This window comes from Buteo buteo, chromosome 21 (genome assembly GCF_964188355.1).
Source record: "Buteo buteo chromosome 21, bButBut1.hap1.1, whole genome shotgun sequence".
Taxonomy (NCBI): domain Eukaryota; kingdom Metazoa; phylum Chordata; class Aves; order Accipitriformes; family Accipitridae; genus Buteo; species Buteo buteo.
The window spans coordinates 22200521-22212721 of NC_134191.1; the positions used below are offsets into that span (position 1 = coordinate 22200521).

General features: G+C 38.5%; 1 protein-coding gene across 9 annotated transcripts in view; it reads left to right on the plus strand.

Moving 5' to 3' along the window:
• ATP2B2 (ATPase plasma membrane Ca2+ transporting 2) overlaps window positions 1-12201 on the plus strand; it is a 440103-nt gene that overhangs the window by 294240 nt on the left and 133662 nt on the right. For all 9 annotated transcript variants that reach the window (XM_075053370.1, XM_075053376.1, XM_075053369.1 and 6 more), the window contains one exon: window positions 9366-9563. In XM_075053370.1, the coding sequence (XP_074909471.1) occupies window positions 9366-9563 (198 nt within the window). The remainder of the gene's footprint in view (window positions 1-9365; window positions 9564-12201) is intronic.

Below are 12201 nucleotides of genomic sequence, written 5' to 3' on the forward strand. Positions count from 1 at the left end.
TCAGATTACTAGGACTGTCATCCTGAGTGGACAAGCTCTACAGAACTGAACAGAAAATCATGAGGAGTCTTTAGGGAGTCTAGGCCACATCTGTCTGAAAGTACATTAGAGTGTAGAGAAGCCAGCTGAGGCTCTCCTTAGTACGTATTCAGCTGTATTGAATTTCAGTCAGACGGCCTCAGTTTCTGGGACGTTTCATTGCCACATATGTCCTTTGAACATAACGTTTGACTTGCAAAACTTCAAGTGACGTGAAGTTGTCCTGCGATAAGAAATGGGAAAAGTCGAAGTTGAAGGCTTTTTACCGCCCATGAACAGTAGACAGTCTAGCAGCTATTTTTGTAATTGCGGATTGCTTTGTTGCGGTGGCAGTCAGCAGCGGGAGGCCCCCGGCTCAGCGTCACCGGTCAGACTCGCAGTAAGTCTGGGCCTGTGCACAGGCGGACACGTGGCTCCATCCTTTCTTTCGCTGTCCTCCACAGGAGAGGATCGCAGGCATAGACCACGTTATTCCCTGCTCTACCACTTGCCCGCGGCTCACTCTGGTCCTGCTGGTGGACTGGTGGTGGCTGCACTTACTCCAGGGCTTAGAGGAGCTCCCGCACACCCACAGCTCCCAGCCGGTACATGCTTTCACGCGGGCGCTTCCTCGAGCCGTACGAAGAGAGCCTCCCTGTGGACCGGGACTGATGGTCGTGTTTCCGTTGGGGCACTCGCATTTCCCCAGGCTGTGCTGTATCCACACGGACAGGCAGAAGCTGCCTCTGTAGCAACCAGAGTGGTTTGCTTGTCAGCAGCGCTACTCAAACTGTGGTTTGGGAACAGAGAGTCACGGGTTGATTTCAGGGTCTGTTTTTTCCCTCCCCATCCCCCGTGGTTGCCATTAGCAATACATATGAAGTGGTGAATTTTTTTGTAGGGTCCAGTGAAAGTGATGGTAAGTGGTTATGGAGGTGTATTAATTAAGGAAGGTTTTCCACTTTGACTTTATTATGTACTCATTTATTCCTTTGTTCTTTTTCTTGGCAAAGACCTTGGATCTCCTCCATTAAACTTAGATGGTTGCTCTTCTCTGCCGTTACACGATTCATATGTTAGTGCTTTTTAAGCCCCATCCTACAGAAGAGCCAGCAAGTCTGTCTTAAGCTGTAGTCAGGGATGCTTGATTTGGCTTAAATATTAAGAGCAAGAAAAAGCTTTCACATTATCTGGAACAATCATATTATTACTCAGCATTGTAACAGCATGTTTTTGAAACTGTTTCCCTCATACTCTCTGTCAGCTTCATCGAAATGATCCAATCTTATACATCTATGTTTTAATAGAAAATCAGAGCTTTGTGGGTAATCCAGAAGCCTGTGCAGAGGGTATTTGTACAGTCTACTCTAAACCGTAACGTTACCTTCTGTAGGAGTGAAATCCTAGCTGTGTTTAAAAAACCAAAAAAACCAACAGAAGAAACTGTCTTGAGGCTTTGACTACCTGGAAAGGGGGGATGGGGGAAAAGAAACCATTACATTCCCCTGTTCCCTCTCCTTCTCTTCCAAAATAGCCCCAATACCAGTAAACTGCTGAGGATACGTGATGCTGAGCAAATCTGAAGTTCCCAGCATCTGTGGCGTATCCCACTGGCTTGGGGTTGGTTGGCTTAGCAGCAGTAAAGCCCTTCCATAACTTTTACGTTAACTGTCTCTGAGTGCTAGGTGAAGATCTGCACTCTTACTGCACTGTTGTTTATAGATAATGTAACAAGGAATTTTTAGTGACTTCTTTATTATCTGGTTGGTAATGGGTGGGAGCTGGATGGTGGATATACATACTAGATTGTTAGTATTTATTAGTATTGCTGCCCTAAATCTGTAATGACTTTATTGTACTTGACACTACATCGAGATAGAACAAAAGAAAAACATCTCCAGGAGCCTGTGGTACACCAGATGAGACATATGTAAATGGTGTAACAATTATTGAGTAGAGTAAGAGCTGAAGAAATGATTTCTGGTGGGGTGATTATCTTCCCTCTCAACAGCTGTACGCCCACTGACAGCAGTACATTTGTAAAAAAGAAATTCTAATTCCTCTTTCTTCATACTGGACCTGCAGCTCTCGTTGAATGCTTTGTTATCAGCCTTTGCAGAAAGCTTTTTGTTGTCTGTTTGGGCAAGAAAAATATTAGTCATCTGTTATGATGCATATCTTGCCTTTAATATTTGATGTCTTGTCTCTTGCCTTGATATTGGCTCATGGTTACGCACTGCACATAAGTCCAGTCATTAGATCATTAAGAAATTGTAGCATGTCTTTCAGATGAATGGCTTTTTTTTGGACTACGTTACAGTCACTATCGGGAACCATTTCTGATTCTGCTGTTATTAGTCATCTTATGTAAATTATTTGTTCCTGGTTAATAGCTTCTTTTCAGAGCAATTTTACTTTAAAAAGAAATTAGAAGAAAGAAGAAATAAAACCAAAATGGCTAGATGGGGAAATGAATGAAACATGTCATGGAGCACTGAGTGCTTTTGGCAGTGATAAATCCTGCGTGGTTATCTTGCAGCTGAGTGTAAATCAGGAATCCCAGGAGATGTGAATTTACTCCGCTGAACTGCCACCAAACTGTCTGGGGCAAGAACTTCAGCCTTTTGCTGCCTCGTAAAATTGAGATAAAGTTGCTGATGCATTTCTATAGCTAGAAAGAGATTGAGAGATAGAAACTCATTGTAGAAATGCAAGTTGTTATGTATCTGTTCCTAACATTTACATTAGATGCATCAGTCTGTAAGAATGAACGTTAAGCTCTTCAGTTACTTTGTTTCTAAAAAAAGCCATGGATTTGGAGATGTATGTATGTACTTTGTATGACTTAAGAGTGATTGTTCTGTTTGCAACTTATAACAGGGAAGATTTGTATGATGGTTTTTGTAGTTAGCTTGCTGCTTTCCAGAGGCTGAAGGGTGGTCCCTGTACTGCGGTGGCAGAACTCGGGAGGGCAGGACAGGGTGACTTGGACAGTTGTTGCTGTTAGATGTAAAGAGGGAGGATGATTGAGGAAATGGAGGGGGAATTAATTAATTTCCTGGTTCTGCCCTTTCCGTGCCCCTCTTTTCTTTGTGTTGGCTGTTTGGATCTAGCTGTAAAGCGTTTGACTCAAGAAGGTTCTAAATCCTGCAAGGGTCTGTGGGCAGAGCTGCCAAATGGACTCATAGAAATAGTAACGCCAGCAGCGTAAAGCTTACAGGACATGTGCTAGTTGCTTTGTAATTCCAAAGGCTTTGAATTTTTGGACAAGTTTCTTAAAATTAATGTAAACAGATGTAAGCAAGTGATATTACTGAAAACAGGTAATGAGATTCATTACACTTTACAGACAGCTTTGTTGTTCCGAGATTAGAAAGAAATTATTATCCGTTGAGGTTCATTCACTAGTGAAATTCAAATTCAGCTTGCTGAAACTAGTAAATGCTCTCATTAGATAAGTCTCCTACTGAAGAACTGCATTCTCTCAGCTGATTTTATTTAATATGACCTAAAGAGAATTTCAATGTACTGCATCCAAAATTTTTTCAAGCAGCATCATAAAACTGGGAGAACACAGAGGCATCCATTCTAGGTGTGAATATTTTCGCTTTGTGTTTCACATCTCCGGTGTATGTTTTAGTTTGAAAACAAATCATCTTGTGTCAGTAAAACAGGTAGTTTATTTTACAACCTATATTTTTGTGGCATACCTAGTACCAAAGTAGGTGTTTGTTTTACTTAGATACCCCTTAAACAAGTGTCATGAAGACTTCATGGCCTAATGAAGACTGATGTTGGATTACACAGTGTGCTTGATGACATCATTATATGTAAGGGACAAAATAGACCTTCCTTAGCATTTGATCAAAACCATAACAGTAAACACAATTTACTGTGCATGTCTCCTTGCCTTCCCCAATTTCTTAGGTAGGCACAGTTTCCTAAAGCAGATCTTGGAAACTAAATCTGTCAGTTACTAGCCACTCATTTGAATTGAAAATTTGACTTTTTCAGCTCTTTCAGTCACTAGATAGATACTACTTCTTAGATCAAAGTGGAAGAAGTGGAAGAAAAAAAGGCCTTCTGTCACTCTAGCTTTTTCAAGAGAGAAGAGCAGAATAGTGCACAGAAATTTGCTTCCAAAGCCAGAGTGCACAATCCCACTAAACATTGAATGAGGTTGTGTGTTTGAATTTTCTATGTTACAACAGCAGTAACTGGGCTAATATTTCTAATTCACATTATGAAGTTCTGAGAACCTATGCAAGAGCTGTAGAACGTGGTGCGCCTGAGCAAGTTATACAAAAGCGTTCTGTAGCAGTAGCAATGGCAGGCATTGTCTCATAGTTAAATGTGAAATAAATGGAATTGGTGAATCAAGGCAAAGAAAATGAAATAATTGTTGTGGTGAGACTGTGGTGTTTTACTTTTTAGTTTCTGTGAAGACCTGGGTAATGTGGTGCTGGGAATGCTTATCATTTGAGAGAGAGATTGAGACTAGAGTGATAGGAGCTCATGAGCTAAAATATAGGTCTGTATTCTTGTAGGAAGAATTCATGCATGTTGTATCTAATCATCATTAAGAGTTCACTAACCAAAATAGTTGCTTTACCTCTATGCATTAATTTCAATAGCAGTTCAGTATCATTGTGAAGCCTTTACTTTCCTTGCTGAACAATTTTTTTGCATTTGAAGTTACACATGCTGTAATTTTTAAATTACATTGTTTACAATTTTTGCTATTTGAAATTTTTATCTACTTTTCTGGATGTGTCAGAAAATGTACAGAAGGAAGTTAGTAAGTAATGAATGGTTTATTTGCACAATCAGTGCAAATGTAATTTCTCCATTCTTCATCTCATAATTTAAGCAGATGTGAAACATTCTCTTAAAAGTTTTATGGTTTTTTTTTAATTGTTGCTTTAGTAGTGATGTGCTTTTGCTATTTTTGCAGCATCAAAATCATTCTCTGTTTGTCATGCTCCATTTGGTTGCAGTGGAGATGACTGTCAGAGAAATACAAGTTTCCAGGAAGCACTAATTGAAATGATGTTTTTATATTCAGCATGCAGTAACTGACAGATGTAGATAAGGAACAGAGAAAATTCATTAAGTGGCATTTCTCCAGTTTTTTAATCTTTTTTCCCCTCCAGAAAAGCAACAATGCTGGATGAAATCAGAAATTCATTTAATGTACTGCACAACATTGTAGAACATTTTTTCTATGCAATCACTTTCATTCTCCCACCGATTTCAAACAAATTTTGGGCAAACTTTTTGGAAACTGAAACCTTAAGAAATTATTCAAGCATGAGTAATTAATTTTTGCAATATTTCCTAAACCTGTGTATACTATTTTTATATAAATTTAACCCAAATCTGCATAATCATTCTAAAACACTTGGGTCAACAAAAGAAGTATTGCACAGCTTTGACATAGAAAAGCACTTAAAAAAGATAAAATATTCATACTTGTGTGGACAAATGAACGTAAACCCAGCCAGTCTGTGGCTTATTGTCACACAGAATATAAGACGGACAGCTGCTTCTTTTGCCAGTAACATATGAAGTCTGACGTCATATTGAACTGCTATTTCCATTAATTTTTTTGTCTCAGCTTGTTCTTTTTCACTTCCTTAGTTGTTTTATATCTTCATATAGAAACAATATTTCAAATTACTTTCATTTGCAATGCTCTTTCATTATTGTCACAGGACTCAATACTTAAGGGAGAAACAAGAAATAAAAAAAGATATTCAGGAACAGTAATTAAGTCAGTATGTGTAATATGAAAAAAACCTAACAGCAGGAAAGCCGTCTCCTGGTTAAAAGTACTGGTGAGGACAGATGTCCACTTCCAGATCTTGCTGTGCTAATTGACATTTTTACCATCTGTACTGCCTGTCAGTGCGCACTAGCTGGGAAGCAGCATCCCGCAGATCTGCCAGTGCGACAGAAAGTGTGCGTGACCTCTAATCCTCTTCAAGCGACTAAGTTAGGCTTGCTCAAAACACCTTTAGGACTATTTAAAATGATGTTTCTGAATAAAGCAGATTATTTGAAAAAGATAAGAAGTGCCCTCCTTATACCTTCTGCTGGCAATAGTATGGAGAATTTATGGAAGCTTTTGCAAAATAAACATCTCACATTGCCTCAGATTCTCAATCACATGTCCCTTAGCTGTATCTCTTTGTACAACTTTGGCTTCTCTGTGTATTTTATTGTCCTTTTCTGACCTTATCTCTACAGTAATGCTTAGGACTGCTATGATGTGATTTCATCAATTGGTCTGTAGAATTCTTCATTCTCTCCTTTAGTTTCTCTCTCTCTCTCAATATAGGAGTTTGTTAGTTTTTGGCATTCAGTGTGAGAAAAAAACCCTAAAATTTTGCTGAATGGGTTTTTCTGAGTGATGGCCAGATTTCAGGAGAAGGGAAACCTTTTGGTTTGAATTGAACATTGCATTTAATTTTCCAGTATTTCTAAATGATTTACAAGAAAATAAATCTCATATTTAAAGATTAATATGCTCTTTTTTTTAGGTGAGACTGACTTGGTGAGTAATTTCACCAAGACACAGACTTACAGAAAAGAATAAAATCACACACATGATTTACCCTTGTCTATTTATGGGTCTTAAGGAAGATAATATTTATTATGAAAAATTAAAGAGTACAGTTAAATAAAATTTATGTCTAAATTCCAATGTAGGTTACTTAGACTATAGTCTTGGAGGTAATGGTGACCATAGATACTTTAAGCTCAGTCTAGTCCTCAACCTTATGGTGTCTAAATTTCTATGGTGTCTGTATTTCTGTGGTGTCTAAACGAACAATTTTTGTCTTGGAGAAAAAGCAGCTCTTTGAGTCCCAATTTCTCTCTTTTGCTTTGGGGGCTTCTCAGCATGTATGTTTATTTATATATGCGTTATGATCAGTAACATAGGACAGGATATGTATACTTTTTATGGCCTCCTGACAGTAAAGTATATAGCATCATTTCAAAGGTGTGAAATCGTCATGTCTAGGTAAATATAATTAGGATTGTTGAAAAATACAGCAGCTATTTCCTGTGCTATTTCAGCCACCCCTTTCATGCTGTTGAGTATCCAGTCATCTATCTATATGCTGGAGCTGGCCCACTACTGCGCACATATGTTCTGTATTGGAAAAATGGCATTTTTCAGACATGTCTTCCTTCCACTTTCCAACATGCTTTTGAGTTTTTTCTGTTTCAGAGTTTTGTATTGCTGCTTGCAGGTATATTAAATGAACATTTCTGTCCCAAATCCCTTCCGCTATCAATGCTGTCCATGTACTTTCCCCTTTATCTATGAAGTCACCGCTATATTTGCGGTAGGTTGTGTTTTGGTGGCCTAGTGCAAATTGTGCATGCCATTTTTAGTGAAAATTCTTCCTTGTACCGAAGGGCTTTGCAGCCCTCTGAAAGCTAATCCAACTGTGTGCGTTTGGTCTCTGCTAAAGGTGTGTCCCGACGCCAGATCCCATCCGTGTTGGGTGACTCCCCTGAGCCCTGACGTGTGTTGTCCTAACTTCTGTGGTCTGCGTCGGCTCACAAAAGGGCAACTCTCCAAATGGCTCATAGCCCGCAATTCCGATTTCATAGGGGAAAGTGTTTGCCCTACGTTGGAAGCTGAGTGGGAGCTCATGGAGGAGCAGAGAGGTTTGACACGTTATTGTTTGAATCACGGAGAATAACGTAGACACACTTTGTAATAGCTGGAACCTGTCTGTTACAGTGTCGCTAAGCTCTAGGTACTGAAAATTAAATTAAGTGAGGTAATAACTACAGCATGCCTTTATCTGGGAGAGAAGGATAGTATTTCTTAGAAGCTGAAGGTGAAATGAAAATTTGATGAGTTAACCAAGAGCCAGAAGGTACACAACAGCTGTAATTATATACCTTAAGTGAAAGGTGAGTCGACATCTTTGCCTGTACTGTGGCAAGATTGATATGTTCAGAGCAGCATCGCTTTCGTCTTGAGGAAATTACGGTTGGGCCTGGTGCTTTCGTCCAAGAGGGGACTTACTGGCCCATGCTGCTGGGAACAGTTGCACCAGTCCTGAATGAACGAGGCATAAAGCTGAGTACCGGTAGTGCATTAGGGTCCCAATTTGTTTTGCTTGACGTCTTGAAGGTGCTATTAATAGGGCTTTCCATTCCTGAAGTACCCCATAGGTGTTGATATGCTTTCGGGGAGGCGAGGACCTACCCTAAAGTGCGTGAGGAGAGGAATCCTTGCAGCGTGGGCTTAATCGTTTCCTCTCGCTCTCTTGCAGACGCCTTTGTGTTCCTCCAAGATCAACTCTCAATTGAAGTATCTTCATTGTGTCATGTTAGGGTGAATAAGCATGAATAACTTTACGTTGCTGATCACATTCAAAACCTACATTTGTAAATGTTCCAACTGATATCAAATATTATTTGGCAGATACAAGTAACCACTTATTGCAGTTCTTTATGCTGCTGAGAGCAGTATATGGGCACAGTTATTCTACCTGAACTCTTGCAAGTCCCCCCGCCCTTTTTTTTTTTTCCTGAAAAGGCACTAGACGTGCATACTTTAAGATAAGTAAAAAATAGGGAAAAAAGCACAGAAGTGGGTTGTTCAACACAACCAACACATTCTTACACTGTATCCTTAAATTTAAATCGTCTTAAGTTGAAGTATCGTGCAAAATACATGCATTTTTATATGGATTTAAGGAAGTTTATAATTTCCTTTTTACTTTCTTTGCATTTATAACCTGTCACTTTGGCTGTCTTTTTTCACTTAACAAAAATTTCATGCAGTTCATTCCAGCGATTGTGTGACAGTACGTATGCAGCAAGAGAGGTTGCTCTGAAGTAGAACAAGACATGCTTTATTGATTTATACTTTGAGGTCATCGACCTGAGGTCAGAACAAAGATCTGTATGCTGCTCCTATGATGCTGCCAAAGTTGCCAACAGCTATTCCAACTTGATCCCAAATATAATTTATGTGTGCTTTATGATCTATTTTCAGAAGTCGTTGCTTATATGTATGTATGTATGTATATACGTAGGTCTTATTAAAGTAAACCTGCTAATTCAAAGACTTTTTCATGATTAAAACTGGCAGGAATTGGTACTAAATTGAGTCCATAACCATTCTGTTCAGAACGTAAGGACAAATCATCTTGCAAAAGCAAAATTTAAGTGGAATATCTGCCTATTTGTTAATATGCCATAGGTAGTACAGCTTGTAGTTGTTCTTGGAGAAATAATCTATAGGAATGCAGATATAAGTGGGCATTTTCTATTTTACTGCAATTTTAATTTATTTTATTTTATTTTATTTACAGGATTAGCTGGCACTGCTGCAGACCTAGAAAAAAGAAAGCTTATTTTTGGAAAAAATTTTATACCTCCAAAGAAGCCAAAAACATTCTTACAGCTAGTCTGGGAAGCATTGCAGGATGTGACTCTTATAATCTTGGAAATTGCAGCCATCATATCTTTGGGGCTTTCGTTTTATCAGCCACCTGGAGAAGGGAATGAAGGTAAAAACTTTTATAGAAGTCATTCATATAAGTTTAAGTAAAACCGGTCCTATATCTCAAATTAATTCCAGCCCCACCCTCCAGAAGGTCACTAACAGGAAATTTCCATGTGGGTTGTTCCTATTACCATTACATCTGGTACTGACATTTTTTGTATGCTTGACATTTCGTTATACAAGTAGCTGAACCTTGTGACATGTGCTAAATGAGTTAAAGAAAAATCATAATATTCTTCTAAAACTGGAGTATTTTTGTTTCTGTTTTCACCTTTGAGCTTGTGTTAGGTGTTTGTTTACCACATAGATGGTTGTTTACCACATTATAGAGGAGAAATATGTGATTGGTTATATAACAGATACATCCTATCTACACGAACATGGACAAGTCTTCAGCTAGTTTATATCAACTGAAGGCTTGAACTTAGTGAAATTCACTCATTTCAGTATTTTTAGTGATACAGCTAAGGCTGGTGTGCCTGGCTGAAAAGGGAGTATTAGAGGCTAAGTCATGTTACTTATTAACTATATACTGCAGAATCCTTCTGTGATAGCTGTAGAAAGTTTTAACACCCTGCCTCCCCCCACCTCTCCCCCCCTCTTTGGAAAGCACTCTTGAATTCACATGCTGAAAATATTCATTCCTCTACATAAATGCAAGATTTCCATTTCTGGCAACTGATCCAGATTTATTTTTTTTTTCCCTTGCTCTCTCATAGACTTATAAAGCTGGATAAAACATGCTGTATGAAATGACGTGAATAGCTTGGCAAATGTATGAAGAATGTCTTCCTCTAAATATAGCCTTGCAATGCTTTTTACATTCGCTTCAGTTTCCTTTGGCTACTTTCTTTGACGACCCTTCCTTCTTCCTTTTCCATTCACAAGCAGAATAGGCACGTAGCTATGCATAGCTCTTGTGTCATATTTATGATTCTTTAATCCTTTATGTATAATCAGGATCTTGTGTTGATTTCTCACTGAATTTTGAATAAGTGACTTGATTCAGCAGGTGTCTGATTTAGGCATGAAAAGATAAAGGAGTAATTTGGTTTTTTAACTGAAGAAAACATTATTTATTGTTATTACCTCATATAACTGGACATAGTAGAATACCTTGGGGACATTGTAAACCATGAACGATGCTTTACAAATTTAGAATTTAGTTCTGCAAACTTTTTTCTTAGGCATAAATGTGCAGACTACTCTCTTATTTTTTAATTTATTTGGTGGGAAAGGAATTTTGAAAATAGGATTGTTACAGCTTTTAGGAAGAGGGGAGATGTGTCATCAGGCAATTTATTTTTTTTTTTTTTAAATTCTTATTATTTTGGTACTGCATTTAAAATGTTTCTTTTCCCATGGGAAGGTATGACACATCTGACATTCTGAGATAGTCTGAAAAGCTCAGCAGCACAGCCTGGGAAAAAGCGTTTGTGTTTTCCCACAGCACAGTATTTTATTCAATGGTCACCATTTTCCCTATGTTTTTAGAATTGTTTTCCTGGAAGGTTTTGACATGTTTTACAGAGGGGGAATAAATCAAGTTAGTGAATATCTTTTAGTCCAACTTTTTGAACACATTGTAAAGGTCTTTTACATTTTTTCGAAGTCTGTCTTTGAGCCATTGTATAAATGTGGGAGATTCTCTTTCATTTTAAAATTCGTATATTATAAACTGCTGCCAAGAATACCTATAGTTTATTGGTAGATGTCCTTTTTAAAGAGTCCTGAACATTGAAAAACCGACATATTGAGCTTGATTTTGCCATTGGTGAAGTAGGGTGTAGTCATACTTGAAATTGATTGATGGTTTTGCATAATCTTTGCTAACCAATTATAAAATAAAACTATATGTAGACTAATGTTGAGTAAAATTCAAGTGAACTTTTTATGAAGAAAAAAATATGCTGTTTTGCCTAAATTTAAGCCAATTTATTGAAGAATTTAAACTCTTTCTTCAGTTGAACATGAACCTGGATTCAGACCAAACGTAGGCCTGAGGAGAGTGTAGTTCTTTGAAAGAGCAGCAACTCGCATGCTGTCATGTGAAATGTCTGCTTTCCTCTCTAAATCTCATATTCATTACGCATTGCTTTAGATTGGTCCATCTATGCATTGCTGTTGTAACAGAGAATATGGGAAAAAAATCATATAATACGTAATGTCCTCGCAGGCAGTCTGCATTATGCCTGACCTCATTTTCTTGAGGTGAGAGGGTAACATTGCCTATGGGATGTAATAGGGAATCCCTACCCAGTGGCTGGGATAAGTGGGAAATTCGCCTTTGGGAAGCATGAAAACTGCTATTTTCCTTTTCCCAGAATGAAAATTATTCATTGAAATGTACGTTTATTTGCAAGTTCTATGTTTTTCCTTGAAAAGAATGTATTTTCTTCTGAAAACACAGCCCAGTGTGAGGAAGTGGAGCTGGCATTTCTTGCTGCCTACTCTTGAGCTTGCCCAACTCCTCCACGGCCTACTTTAAAAGTTTCTCAGACGGTTTCTGGATGAACTTAGTAGGTGTACCGTCCACCCCGCTGGGTGATGCCCTCGTGGGGAGTTGGTGAGAGGCAGTGCCCGTCCCTGGTGCTCAGATCTCCCCTGGATCTCTTCATGGAAGCGGCATGGAGGGGCTGCAG